General features: G+C 40.4%; 1 protein-coding gene across 3 annotated transcripts in view; it reads left to right on the top strand.

The window, feature by feature from the left end:
• Positions 1 to 15,671, top strand: part of ITPR3 (inositol 1,4,5-trisphosphate receptor type 3) — a 475,039-nt gene that overhangs the window by 421,351 nt on the left and 38,017 nt on the right. For all 3 annotated transcript variants that reach the window (XM_073616048.1, XM_073616047.1, XM_073616046.1), the window contains exons 53-55: positions 245 to 352; positions 6,878 to 6,999; positions 7,162 to 7,327. In XM_073616048.1, the coding sequence (XP_073472149.1) occupies positions 245 to 352; positions 6,878 to 6,999; positions 7,162 to 7,327 (396 nt within the window). The remainder of the gene's footprint in view (positions 1 to 244; positions 353 to 6,877; positions 7,000 to 7,161; positions 7,328 to 15,671) is intronic.

The raw sequence follows: 15,671 nt of genomic DNA, 5'->3' as shown, positions 1-15,671 counted from the left end.
GTATAGTTCTGCCTGAATCTCGACCATCAATTCCATGAATAAAGTATTCGATTTTTAAGATACTGGCGCAAATGTGACTGGAACATTTTAGTGCTGTGATTTGTATTATAAGGTTGACGTTTATGTCAGTCCATATAAATACTTTATTCATGTAAGGCGGTTTTATGCAGTATAAATTACTGTATCTTGGTCTGGAAGGCTATAAAAGCATGAATGTAATTCAAATGAGTCCGTTTCTCCACAGCTCCCAACACAATGACCCAGTCATTTGGATCAAACACCTTTGCAGAGTATTGCAACGCGGGCCAAACTGACTGTACTTCTGATGTTACAGTACTGGAAAATACAGAAGGTGATTTTAGATACCATATTGTATAAATTACTGCTGTCACTTTTTATTTTCTTTCGTACCATATTTTGATGTTTTGCATTGTTCACAGATCAGTTCTTGTGCTTTTGCCCTTTATTGCTTGTTTTTTTTAATGCATTTTAGTAATTTATTCTTAGAACCACAGGGTCTTTTTTAAAAGGATGTACACAAATTCCTTATTTCAACCATGCAGAAAAGTGTGGAGTTGCAAATAATAAAAATGGTAAAATGATGAGCATGCAAAACATGTCCCTGCCAAAGGAAGAAAGCTAACAATTTATTGTATAAAACAGAAGGATTCAAATGTAGTCTGGCATGTGTTAACTGGCATTCTTTTCCTAGCTGAAATTAAAGGTCTCTACTTTCTGAAAACTTTCAGCCTTACTTCAGCAAATAAGATGGGTGCTGTCTTGTTGTATTGTTTAATGAAGAACATTTACACAGAATACATTTTAAAGAGGATTAGTCAAAAGTGACCTTATGCAAGAATCTGAATATAAAATAATTATAATTGTGCAGTCTTACTTATGAAAAAATCTTTATTTTCCACCAATAATTAGCTTTATATATGTTGTTTAAGTCTGAGTGTCAGTGGACATCTAAAATGTGACAGTTGCTACCTTGTCCACTACCTGACCTCAAACACATATCCTAACACCAGAGGACATAACAATAATATATAACAAATCTCTGTAGTTTTGTATAGCTTAAATAAAAGGCTCTGTAATTTTACACTTTTATCACACTCAGGGCAGTGGGCCTGATTTACTAAAAGATATGTGCATACACTGATGCATCAATCATGCGAGAACAAGCAAATCATATGCTAATGGAATATACTATGTGCAAGGCACATGTACAGGCTACATATATACATATATATATATATATATATATATATATATATATACATATATATATATATATATATATATATATATATATATATATATATATATATATATGTTGAGTTTACTAACAACTCTGATTTGTTATAGAATTTATGCTCTAGCCTCTGAACATATGCCAGCTAAGTTGTGACGTGCCCATCATTGCCCAATCAATGTTGGTTTTGGGTCCATATTATGTTGGAAAAAACTACATATATCTATAATTAAAGGAGACTATAAAAAATATTAATATTTTAAACTAAAGTTAAAGCTGAACTCCAACTTTCTTTTCACTAGCACTGAATGGAATGATCAATCCTAGCATAGATCATACCTCTGTACCATGTTGCTCTGTTGTCTGCACATCCTCTGATTTCTGGGTTTAGTTGTGGCTTTGTATCATGTGACACTCTGTATATCCTGCTGATAGACTTTGTCCCTTCCACAGCCACTTCCTGCAGCAGCTAGAGTCTATAACACTCCTCTTTGTAGTCTTTCAAACTCTGCAAATGATGTAACTTCCTTAACAGCTCTAATGGTGGGTGGAATTAAATACATCCTAATTAGCATTCTTTGCCACCTAGCCACACCAACAGAGTCTCCAAACCTCCCAAGTCCCACCTCACAGATCACGGCATAATTCAAGAAGGAAACTCCTTTATAAACAGTTTGTTCTGAAAGCTACCTGTACTGCTGCTGGGAAGGATCGAATGGATCACAATTAGAATTCAATCCTGCACAGTCAAATACTTTGACCAGTGTGAAAAGGGAGACTCCCACCCCTCAGAGCCCACCCTCCCAGACACTGCTCTCTGTGAAGTGATTAATTTGCATATGAAGGAAACACATTCATAATAACCTCCCATGGCCCTTCCTCTGTAGTCTAGCCATTACTCTTTGGCATACTGCAAGACAGGAATGACACAGCAGGAGGTATGACACATGTACACCTTTCACCACCCAAATGAAGGCCCAGAAACATCCATAGTAACCCTAGGACCCACCCACATCAACGGTATTTCTGACGGACTTTCAACTGAGTTACGATGGACTTTCGGACGACCGGACTTGCCCACACATGAATGGACTAAAGTCTGTTCGAAAGTCCGTTGGTATGAACGTGATGACGTACGAAGGGACTAGAATAAGGAAGTTCATAGCCAGTAGCCAATAGCTGCCCTTGTGTCCTTTTTTGTCCGTCGGACTAGCATACAGACTTACAGACGGATTTTTCGACCGGACTCGAGTCCGTCGGAAAGATTTGAAACATGTTCCAAATCTAAAGTACACCTGATTTTCGACAGAAAAAGTCAGCTGAAGGTCTGATGAAGCCCACACATGGTCGGAATGTCCGACGGATTTGTTCCGTCGGACCAGTCCGGTCGAAAAGTCCGCCCGTGTGTACACGGCATAAGAATGAGAATTGGAAGCTCACCAGTTACTAAAATGAGCTTCAAGCTCTTTTCCTGCCTATCCACGCCTTTCCTGACTGCCAAGATTTCACATTTAATAATATCTGTGGCCAAGAATAGCACCTTTATAGCACAAAAATACCTAGGCCATCACTAAACCAAATACCTATTCAGATGAAATGTATTGAAGAGGTTGGAAAATTCCATTAGAAGATTAGGCATTAGCCAGCAATCATCTACTACCACTCAAGAGAAATTTGGCAGATTTTAGCTGTTACAGTGCTGACAATTTGTATAGCACTTTATATCATAATCTACATTCTTATTAGTCCCTGTGTTCAAGGAGCTTACAATCTAATATCACTACCTTACATGCAATGGCCATATTAGGCAGGAGCCAATTAACCTACCAGCATGTGTGGGGTGAATTCAGAGCACCAGCACCCAAACCCACACAAATATCTTGCAAACTCCATGCAGAAAGAGTAATGACTGGGAATTGAACCAGGGACCCTAGGGCTACAAGGCAGAACTGCTAACCACTAAGCCAAAGTAAGTGTGTCAAATAGCCTAGGAAGTCATATTTGCAAAAGGCATACCACTTTGTTCAAACAGTGAAGGCTTTAAACCGTACCTAAAGCCAAATTTTACTTTTGGATAGCATGGGAAAAGACTAGAATCCTTGCCAGGTTTTACTGCTATTTGGGGCTCCATTTAGAGGATTTTCCCATTAACTTTATGTTCTGGGGACAACAGTTTATAAGATAGGAAGGTGGCCAAGATCTGCAACAGGGAAAAAAAATACTTATGTATTTTTTGCTCTTGGTGAGTTTTCTTCACTTACTGTGTGGCAAAAAGATTGTCTCTCTCTAATGGATCCCCAAGGCACCAGTAAAACCTGACAGGGGTTCTAATCCTTCTCCATCCTATCCAAATAGAAAAAAAACATGTTTTGACTATAGATACTTTCTAAACCCCAAAGATAATGAAAAGAGAGAGACACAAAAAATTTTAACTGTCTCAACTATATTTACACAAGTACAAGATTTTTGGTTTTTCCCAGGAGGAGTTTTTGTAGAAACCAACTGTCCCTATGCAGTTAGTCTGCTATAAATTGGGAATTTACACCACAGGGTAAACCACACCCTTTAGTTCCATTGTGGCTGACACCAATCACAAAAGACGCAAAAGGTGTTTATACAGTATCTCACAAAAGTGAGTACACCCCTCACATTTTTGTAAATATTTTATTATATCATTTCATGTGACAACACTGAAAAAAACGACACTTTGCTACAATGTAAACTAGTGAGTGCACAGCTTGTATAACAGTGTAAATTTGCTGTCCCCTCAAAATAACTCAACACACAGCCATTAATGTCTAAACTGCTGGCAACAAAAGTGAGTACACCCCTAAGTCAAAATGTCCAAACTGGGCCCAATTAGCAATTTTCCCTCCCCGGTGTCATGTGACTTGTTAGTGTTACAAGGTCTCAGGTGAAAATGGGAAGCAGCTGTGTTAAATTTGGTGTTATCGCTCTCACTCTCTCATACTGGTCACTGGAAGTTCAACATGGCACCTCATGGCAAAGAACTCTCTGAGGATCTGAAAAAAAGAATTAATGCTCTACATAAAGATTGCCTAGGCTATAAGAAGATTGCCAAGACCCTGAAACTGAGATGCAGCATGGGGGCCAAGACCATACAGCGGTTTACCAGGACACGTTCCACTCAGAACAGGCCTCGCCATGGTTGACCAAAGAAGTTGAGTGCATGTGCTCAGCGTCATATCCAGAGTGCTGCCAGCATTGCTGCAGAGGTTGAAGGGGTGGGGGGGTCAGCCTGTCAGTGCTCAGACCATACGCCGCACATTGCATCAAATTGGTCTGCATGGCTGTCATCCCAGAAGGAAGCCTCTTCTAAAGATGATGCACAAGAAAACCAGCAAACAGTTTGCTGAAGACAAGCAGACTAAGGATATGGATTACTGGAACCATATCCTGTGGTCTCATGAGACCAAGATAAACTTATTTGGTTCAAATCGTGTCACACTTGTGTGGCAGCAACCAGGTGAGGAGTACAAAGACAAGTGTGTCTTGCCTACAGTCAAGCATGGTGGTGGGAGTGTAATGGCCAGGGGCTGCATGAGTGCTGTCGGCACTGGGGAGCTACAGTTCATTGAGGGAACCATGAATGCCAACATGTACTGTGACATACTGAAGCAGAGCATGATCCCCTGCCTTCGGAGACTGGGCCGCAGGGCAACATTATAATGACCCCAAACACACCTCCAAGACGACCACTGCCTTGCTAAAGAAGCTGAGGGTAAAGATGATGAACTGGCCAAGCATGTCTCCAGACCCAAATCCTATTGAGCATCTGTGGGGCATCCTCAAATGGAAGGTGGAGGAGTGCAAGATCTCTAACATCCACCAGCTCTGTGATGTCATCATGGAGGAGTGGAAGAGGACTCCAGTGGCAACCTGTGAAGCTCTGGTGAACTCCATGCCCAAGAGGGTTAAGGCAGTGTTGGAAAATAATGGTGGCCACACAAAATTTTGACACTTTGGGCCCAATTTGGACATTTTCACTTAGGGGTGTACTCACTTTTGTTGCCAGCGGTTTAGACTAAAGCAGGCCATACATTATTAATTTTTTTTTGGTTTTTCAACCAGCAGGTTGAATGAAAAAAAAAAGTGACCTAATTTGATGTGGATAGTGGAATCCTTCCTGCTGAGGTATTTTATTCTGACAGCGGGGAGCTTTCTCCACCATCACAATACACTGATCAGTGCTGCTGGCTATAGCTGGCAGCACTGATCGAGCAGGAAAAACCTGACAGGCTGGTTGTACAGGAGTTGGTCGGTATGTTAACTTCTGCAAAAAGGAGGGAGGTTGGGACTTTATGTGAATTTGTTTGGTTCCACCACACACACCTCATCTAAACATTTGTATGTTTATTGGTAAACCCATGATTGGCATGACATAAAACAGTATAACATGCATGTAGGCATAGAAGGTATCAATGTACGTAGTAAAAATATATATATAACAGCATGGCACAAGCAAAGGAAATTATACATCATAATCCCCCATGTACAGGATAAACCATAACATAAACTGGAATCTAGGGGAGGGTAAATCCCTGGCATGTGGTATCGCACAGTCCCATTATCGGTTATGCGTGTGTATTTTTCGGCATGGCCAATCATCTCCAATTTACTCCCTTCTCCCCATGTGGTTATTTACACCAGATTATATTGGTATCTATATCCCTTTACAGAACATCAATGCATTTGGCTCCTGATGAGTGGATAGAAGTCCATGAAACGTGTCAAGCCCATTCTGATGCATCCAACACACATTGAGAATTTTAAATGGTTTTACCCATGTCATAGATTCCAGTTTATGTTCTGGTTTACCCTGTACATGGGGGATTATGATGCATAATTTCCTTTGCTTGTGCCATGCTGTTATCTATATATTTTTATTATGTACATTGATACTTTCTATGCCTACATGCATGTTATACTGTTTTATGTCATGCCAATCATGGGTTTACCAATAAACATACAAATGTTTATACCTATGTGAATTTGTTTGGTCCCACCATGCACACCTCATCTACAGTCCCAACCTCCCCCTCTTTGCATATAGTTATGGATGGGGGCGTGAACCCTCCCTCATGTCCCATTTAAAGTCCAAATGTTTCTCCCCCACTTTTCTTGCACGTTAACTTCTGTATAACCAGCCTGCCCATACATGGATCGAAATTCGTGCAGTCCCTGCTGAACCTGGCAAATTTCAGACTATGTATGGCTGCTTTAACATACTGGGCAACTTTACAGTGTCAGGCCCGCTGCATACAAAAACAGGCCACATCCTAGTTACTTTGTAAAATGATCTGCAAAAAAAAAACCTACACTCGCAAATGTTATTGAAAACAGTATGGTATATTAATGATCTTTTCATAAAGGAGGATGGAGCACATCGTTTTTGAACATCCCTATAATACTTACAATTTACAAAGTATAGGAAAGTAGCATTTATTATCCAATAAATCAATGTCTTTATTGGCGGAGAATTAAACTTCAGCCTTTGACAAATAGATCCTGCTGTCTCATTTATTATTTTATTTTAATCTACGGCTTCTTCCATATCCCCATCCTTCTTTTTTTAATTCTCTTTATCCCTCAATATCTTAGATGAAGAAGATGACACGGAGAGAGCGTGTGACACGTTGCTCATGTGCATCGTCACCGTACTTAATCATGGCTTAAGGAATGGAGGAGGTGTTGGAGACATTTTAAGAAAACCTTCTAAAGACGTAAGAAAAAGTGATTTCATTAGCCTTTTAAAAAAAGAACCTGTCAAAACTTATTTGCCTGTTACTAAATTTAATGCAAGGTTAACGTTGTTTCTGCAGTTAGAATTTAAGATGCAATTCTTACCAAAACTTAATATAGGCTATTTTAATTTTTTTCTACAGGAATCCCTCTTTCCAGCTCGGGTGATCTATGATCTCCTGTTTTTTTTCATTGTCATCATCATTGTCCTGAACCTAATCTTTGGTGTCATTATTGACACATTTGCAGATTTGAGGAGTGAGAAACAGAAGAAGGAGGAGGTGCTAAAAACAACCTGTTTTATTTGTGGTAAGAATTCCTAGCGCAGTGTAAATTGTGTGTGATCTGAATTAAAGTGATTGTAAAGTAAATTTTAAAAAAAAATAAAAACATGTCATGCTTACCTGCTCCGTGCGATGGTTTTGCAGAGTAGCGCTGATCTTTCTCTTCTGGGGTCCCCTGCTGGCGCTCCTGGCTCCTCCTCTTCTCCATGTGGCACCATAGGAAGCAACTTGCTATGATAGCACACATGCAGGATGGATCCTGGGCCGCACTCATTGACACACAGAGTGTGGTTCAGCACCACCCCCCACACCATCATCACTGGATTTGATTGACAGCAGCAGGAACCAATGGCTCTCACTGAGTTCAGTGAGGAGTGAGAGAGAGAGCAGCACTGCTGCTCTTGGGCACAGCACTGGATCGAGATCGGGCTCAGGTAACTATTTGGGGGGCTGGGGGAGCTAGCTAACAATAGAAGGTTTTTAATCTTAATATAGAGAAAGCATTAAGGTAAAAAAAATAACCTTCAGCCTTTACAACCACTTTAATAACTTCTTAACCGCTTCAGCCCGGGAAGATTTTACCCCCTTCCTGACCAGAGCACTTTTTGCGATTCGGCACTGTGTCACTTTAACTGACAATTGCACGGTCGTGCGATGTTGCACCCAAAAAAATTGATGTCCTTTTTTTCCCACAAATAGAGCTTTCTTTTGGTGGTATTTGATCACCTCTACAGTTTATATTTTTTTGCGCTATAAACAAAAAAAGAGAGACAATTTTGAAAAAACGCATTATTCTTTACTTTTTGCTATAATAAATTTCCCCCAAAAATATATAAAAAAACTATTTTTTTCCTCAGTTTGGGCCGATATGTATTCTTCTACATATTTTTGGTAAAAAAAAAATCTCAATAAGCGTATATTGATTGGTTTGCACAAAAGTTATAGCATCTAAAAAACAGGGGATAGTTTTATGGCATTTTTATTATTAATCTTTTTTTTTTACTAGTAATGGCGGCGATCTGCGATTTTTTTTTAGGACTACGACATTATGGCGGACACATCGGACAATTTTGACACATTTTTGGGACCATTGGCATTTATACAGCGATCAGTGCTATAAAAATGCATTACTGTAAAAATGTCACTGGCAGGGAAGGGGTTGACACTAGGGGGCGATCAAGGGGTTAATAGTGCCCTTGTGTGTGTTCTTACTGAAGGGGGAGTGGACTGTGTAGGGGAAGAGATAGATTGCTGTTCATACTCTGTATGAACAGACGATCAGTCACTTCTCCCCTCAGGGAACCAGAAACTGTGTGTTTACACACACAGATCCCGGCTCTCCGTGTCCCCGAGCGATCGCAGGAGCCCGGCGGTGATCGCGACTGCCGGGCACTCGCATCGGCTCTGTGGGTGAGCAGGGGGCATGCGCCCCTAGTGGCCACAGGGCGAATCGACGTTACATAACGTTGTTTCACCCAGCCGTGCCATTCTGCCGCAGTACAACTTTCAGCAAGTGGTTAAAATGAATTGCTCTATCCAGTTACTCCAATACCTGCTGCACATTGAAACACAAGTATGGAAAGTGTCCATTATTATATACAGTACCTTGAAAGAGTATTCATACTCTGAAATTTTCCAAATTTTGTCATGTTACAACCACAAATGTTAATGTATTTTATTTGGGATTTTATGTGATAGACCAACACAAAGTGGCACATAATTGTGAAGCGGAAGGAAAATGATAAATGTTTTTCAATTTATTTTTACAAATAAATATCTAAAAAGTGTGGCGGTTCAATACTTTGTAGAACCACCTTTCACTGCAATTACAGCTGCAAGTCTTTTTGGGTATGTCTCGACCGGCTTTGCACATCTAAAATGAAAAATTTTTGCCCATTCTTCTTTGCAAAATATCTCAAGCTCTGTCAGATTGGATGGAGATGTCTGTGAACAGCAATTTTCAAGTTTTGCCACAGATTCTCAATTGCATCTAGGTCTGGGCTTTGATTGGGCCATTCCAACACATGAATATGCTCTGATCTTAACCATTCCATTGTAGCTCTGGCTGTATGTTTAGAGTCGCAGTCCTGCTGGAAGTTGAACCTCCCCCCAGTCTCACGTCTTTTGCAGACTCCAACATGTTTTCTTCTAAGATTGCCTTGTATATGGCTCCATCCATTTTCCCATCAACTCTGATCAGCTTCTCTGTCCCTGCTGAAGAAAAGCATCCCCACAACATGATGCCGCCACCACCATGTTTCACGGTGGGGATGGTGTGTTCAGGATGATGTGCAGTGTTACTTTTTGGCCTAAAAGCAAAATGCTATGTGTGGCGGAAAACTAACATTTGGTCTCATCTGACCAGAGAACCGTCTTCCATATGTTTGCGGTGTCCCCCACATGGCTTCTCGCAACTGCAAATGGGACTTCTTATAGTTTCTTTCAACAATGGCTTTCTTCTTGCCAATTTTACATAAAGGCCAGATTTTTGGAGTACAAGACTAGTAGTTTTCCTGTGGACACATTCTCCCACCTGAGCTGCGGATCTCTGCAGCTCCTCCAGAGTTACCATGGGTCACTTGGCTGCTTCTCTGATGAATGCTCTCCTTGCCCGGCCTGTCAGTTTAGGTGAATGGCCATGTCTTGTCAGTTGTGCCATACTCTTTCCATTTTCGGATTATGGACATGTTCAAAGATTGGTATATTTCTTTATAACCTAACCCTGCTTTAAGCTTCTCCACAACTTTATCCCTGACCTGTCTGGTGTGTTCCTTGGCGTTCATTAGCTGTTTGTTCACTAAGGTTCTCTAACAAAGAGTAAGGACAGCTGCACTTACAGTTAAGTACTGCAGCCCACATTTTTTTAATGGGAGGCCAAAGTTCTACTTTAGCACAATGCAGAGCAAAGACGTGAGTAGTCAAAAAGAGTGGTAAAGTAACGCTGTCAAAGGTTTCTTTTAGAAGTTGAGGGAAGTCAAGCCTATGAATGCATCCTATGCCTATGAACACATCCTATAGCAGCAGTCTGGCTTTTATTTGATTTCCAAGTACAAGTTCTACTGTTGTACAAAAGCTCATCATTTTTAATGGCTACTTTTACTAAGATGGAGTCATGTAGTGAAAATGAAATTGATAATTATTACAATTAGATAGTGTGCATCGGATTAATATGAAAAGTATGTGCATTGTGCAGTAAATGAAACTTTAAACTGGAAACATTTAATTTTGTGAACATAAATTTGCTGTAGACTTCTTACTAATGGCGAACTCTGTGACTGCTGCGTAATGATTAAAGCTTTCAGCAGAGATGTAATTTGTCATATTACAGCCAAAGCTTCTGAGCTTCTTCCTGGTATTTTTCAAGAGGAAGCCAGAGATCTATTTGTAGAGTTGTGACCACAGATATTAACTCAAAAGAACAGATGGCATAATGACAGCAGAAGGAAGAAGTGAACATCACAGGCATCGCTCAAAAAAAAAGATAGAGTAAAGAAAGCATAATTTATATACATATATATATAAATGCAAACCATTAAGATTTAAAGCCGTATTAAACACAAAGCAAACATTCATTATATTGCAGCTTACCAAATCTTAGACATGGCTGCATTTGTTTCTTTTTTAGGCTTTCTTTCTTCTATTTTCATCTGGTGATTCAGCCAGTAAGTCTGTTGTTTTTCAAAAGAACAAACTCTCTTCCAGATGTATCACTTTACAGGAATGGGACAAACCATTTAACAGTAGCAGAGGTGATTACAATGATCAGCTTTTATTTATTCATTTAAAAACTTTATGCCAAAAGGAAAAAAATGTTTGCTGTAACTGATTATAAAGTCTGAGTGTTTTTAAATCTACTAGTATACCTATCCCCCCCCCCCCCCCCCGACTGACAGTGCTGCTGTCTGTTGTGCCCCCTGTGCTCTTTCATCCAGAGTGAAGGAACTTTAATACAGGAGGTATGTTACTAGCCAGATCACCAGGTGAAAACAGAGGGTAAAAGCTTTAAAAAGAAAACCAATGCAGCCACCACATTAAATGATTGGTAAGCTGCGATATATACAATTTTTAGCTTTTAGGTTAATACCGCTTTACCAATATTTATTATTTTTTTATATTTATTATACAATATGGAAGAAGACATCTTGTATGTATTTATGGTATAGGTGGCATATATCAAGCTGATAGTTTATATAGGACTTTTGTAGGCAGGCTTTGTTTTGTTTCATTTAAAGGCTTCTTTAACCACTTCAGTGCCTGTATATACCCATTCATTACCAGGCAATTTTACAGTTTTCAGTGCTGTATCACTGTTTGACTGACTATTAATCGATCATGCAACACCCATGCACCCGAGTGAATGTTGTGTCATTTTTTGAGAGGTATAACTTTTCTTTGGTTGTATTTAACAACAGTTTTTTTACTACAAACAAAAAAAGACAGAAAATGTAAATAGTGTAAAAAATTTATATCACTGTTCTTGAGAACAATTGTTTAGTCTAGGGCAGTGATGGCGAACCTTGGCACCCCAGATGCTTTCAAACTACATTTCCCATGATGCTCAACTACACTGCAGAGTGCATGAGCATCATGGGAAATGTAGTGCCAAAACATCTGGGGTGCCAAAGTTCGCCATCACTGGTCTAGGACATGATGCCTGCCTTTACACAAACTTTAATGGCATCCCAGCCATAGGTTAGCCCACCCTTTGCAGCTATAACAACAGCTTCAACTCTTCTGGAAAGGCTGTCTACAAGGTTTAGGAGTGTGTCTATAGGAATTTTTGACCATTCTTCCAGAAGTGCATTTGTGAGGTCAGGTACTGACTCAGGCGAGAAGGCCTGGCTCGCAGTTTCCACTCTGATTCATCCCAAAGGTGTTCTGTCAGGTTGAGGTCAGGACTCTGTGCAGGCCAGTTAAGTTCCTCCACTGCAAACACGCTCATCTATGTCCTTCTGGACCTTGCTGTGTAGACTTGTCCAAATCATTTGGTGGAGGAGGGATTATGGTGTGGGGTTGTTTTACATGGGTCGGGCTTGGCCCCTTAGTTCCAGTGAAGGGAACTCTTAAGGCGTCAGCATACCAAGACACTTTGGACACTTTCATGCTCCCGACTTTTTGGGAACAGTTTGGGGATGGACTTTTCCAGTTCCAACATGACTGCACACCAGTGCACAAAGCAAGGTCCATAAAGACACAGATGAGTGAGTTTGGGGTGGAGGAACTCAACTGGCCTGCACAGAATCCTAACCTAAAAATATTTAGGAAGAAAAATCTTTGTTGTCCAGTGATATTGGCCTTTACCCTCGCAGTGGTCAGTGTGCCCGACTTTCCTTTGTGGTCAGTGGGAGAAGTTTTTCTGACAGAGGAGGAAAACAAGAGGATCAGGAAGAGCAGGGCAGGCTCTTAAATGTAAATAGTGATCACGGGGCAAAAAGCCACTCTGATCGGCTCTCTGCCTTTAGTCTGCAATCTAAGATGTCTAATGACAGCTTAATCACAGACATTTAACAGGTGCACTGAGTGCCCATGCATTATTTCTGCAGTGTTGTTCATAAATGGCAGTCCAGAAATATATGTACACCACTATTAAAATGTACGTCAGTAGTAAAGTGGGTATTCATATATGCCTTCAGATTTCTGTTTAATTTTAGTGGGGTAGATAACCATTCTGAGGGTGTGTTTGACCTGCTTTGTATATCTCTGGATGCAGGTTGTCTTGTTGAGATCTGTTTGTATTGCAGGGGAGCACAGCTTCTTCACCCAAATATATTGGACTAGTGCTGTGAAGGAAAGCAAAAGGTGGCATTCATTAACAAAGCATTTCCCTTTGTGCCCATATACATGCAAATTAGTTTACATATTTTTTTTGTTTTGGATAGAGTGGGGAAAAGTTCAAGTTCCTGTAAATTTTCTTTTTGTGTCAGTGACCCAATTGGGGAGCCACCGGTACAAGAAAAAGATGTGGCAGTTATCACTAGGACAGGAAGGCACAAACAGCAGTAACATCATTGTGCTAGCAACCCTTTGCTACCAAAATGTTTTTTGTCTGTGTCCTATTTGTTGTAAAAATCTTAGTGAACTGTGTTATTTTTTTAAAAATAACATTGGGGCAGCTGGCTGCCTATTAATGTTGCTTCTATGGGTTACCTAGATAGATAAACAACACATCTTCACCTTATTCTGTAGATATCTCTTTAGCATTACCTGGCACAGATTATTCACTGAAATGATTGAGGACAAGCTAATGTAAGTAAATGCCATAGGTAGTGAATAAGTGTGTTTTAATACACAGAATAAAATAGAGCTACAGATTTGTTTCCCATTTATCCCTTTATCCCTTGGGAGCATGCTTTCTGCCGCTTTTAACATCTACAATTTGCCCCTGATGTTCCTATTGGCTGATGAGTTGTAATTCAGTGTTTTCCTCACATGCCAAGTGTCTCTGCACAGCAGAACCCAGAGTGCTCCATTATAGCACCGTGAAATGTGCAGAATACTAATACATGTCTTACTGATGCTGTGAAAGTTAACTGCACTAGCAAAGTACAAGTGCCAGGGGAGCTAAAGCTAAAATTTCACAACCAAGTTTTATTGAGCATACAACTTACATTACTGTACTCTTAACCCTCCTAATAGTGCAGTAAATGTTTTTGTTGAAATAAAATTATATTTTCTGTGATTTTTCCTATCTCCTAATATTCACACAAGTTACAGTAATATTAGGACTCTGATAATAGAATCATAATAATGAATAGAGATGACTGAATTATGGAAACTCAGGTCTGACTAAGCAAAGGATCAATTACCACTTAATTTTTTAGCACCCCACCCTAATGAAATGCACAATCTACACCACCACAGGGGGGGAACCCAGTAGGGAACTCACTTAGTTGTACAGGTTATGGGGTCCCTATATCGCCCCCTAATAGTCCCCTAACAGGGAAATAACTTTTAAAGCATGTGCAAAGCATTGGATGACCAGAGTAATAAAAAAAAAATTGTATATAAAAACTCTATACACTTCCTATAAGAGGTCCTGTGTGTTGGTGAGTGTTAGTGGTCATCTCAGGATGGGTGCTATCAACACTGAGACGTGACTTGCAACTGTTGGAATGCTAATCAGATTGCCCTTGCTCAATTCTAGACAATTCCTCTCTATGGGTTGCTTTTAAACCCCGTCTTCTGGTGTCCTTAGGGGAATTTTAATGTTCTGGAAAAAGACCTATGTACCTCACTTCCTTTTGAATTCCCCTGTTCCTAACAGGTGGCAAAGCCATATAACATGCTATCTTTTTTTATGCACTTTTATGGCTGGATATTTATAGCTGCTGTGTAACTTTTTATTTGGCTTTATTTTCCTTCCTCCGATTACCATCATCCCTTCACCCGAACAATTTATTATTGAGCATACAGTCAAAAATGCATGAACGGGTTACAGTCAGTGAAAAAGAGGTCAAAATAATCAGCAGATTAAGACCTTTATAATTATCTGACTTTTTCAGTAGTTGTCGAGCTTGGTAAAAACCTCTTTCACCTCCTAACCTTTGGGTTAGTGCATCAACGACTAAAAGGGAGGTTGGGCAAGCTTCTATAGGTGAAGATTTACCAATAGATTCAGCAGCCTATATCTTGGCATCTACTGATTCTATTTATTTGTAGTTTTCAATGTAGGTAAGCCATGCTTACATATTTGTTTCCATTATTTTATCAGTTTGAATTTGCTAGGATTCCGGCAGGTTTCCTTTAAAACAGTTTTAACTGTATAACCATCTGTTAAAGTGGAACTAAATCCTCCTATTCTCACAACCAAGGAAGCTGCCATCTTAGCCTGTGTTTTGTCCATGGTGCTGCACATGTAATCAGCTATGACACCAGGCATTTGGTGGCTTGATAGTTGGGCTGAGAGCTGACATAAGCACGCCGGTAACTGTAATGCCACGTACACATGACCGGACTTTACGGCATACTTGGTTCGGCGGACCGGAGTCCGCCGGACAATCCGATCGTGTGTAGGCTCCCGCTGATTTTTTTTCCCAAAAGTCTGACGGACCTAGAAATGAAACATGTTTCAAATCTTTCCTTTGTAACTCCGCCTGACTCAGTTCCTGACGGAAAGCCCATTCATCTGTATGCTGGTCCGACGGACCAGATACGATGCAAGGGCAGGGTACTGCATCTCGCGCGCGCTGCAATAGGAAAAACAAATGTTCCTATTGCGGAGAGAGTGGGGCATACCAGGCCCCTAGGTCTGGTATAGATTTTAAGGGGAACCCCCTACGCCGAAAAAACGGCGTGGGGTCCCACCCAAAATCCATACCAGACCCCCGATCCGAGCACGCAGTCCGGCCGGTCAGGAAAGGGGGTGGGGA

This window comes from Aquarana catesbeiana, linkage group LG02 (genome assembly GCF_042186555.1).
Source record: "Aquarana catesbeiana isolate 2022-GZ linkage group LG02, ASM4218655v1, whole genome shotgun sequence".
Lineage (NCBI taxonomy): Eukaryota > Metazoa > Chordata > Amphibia > Anura > Ranidae > Aquarana > Aquarana catesbeiana.
The sequence above is the reverse complement of the archived record's forward strand: the minus strand, read 5'-3'. Positions and strand labels throughout refer to the sequence as shown.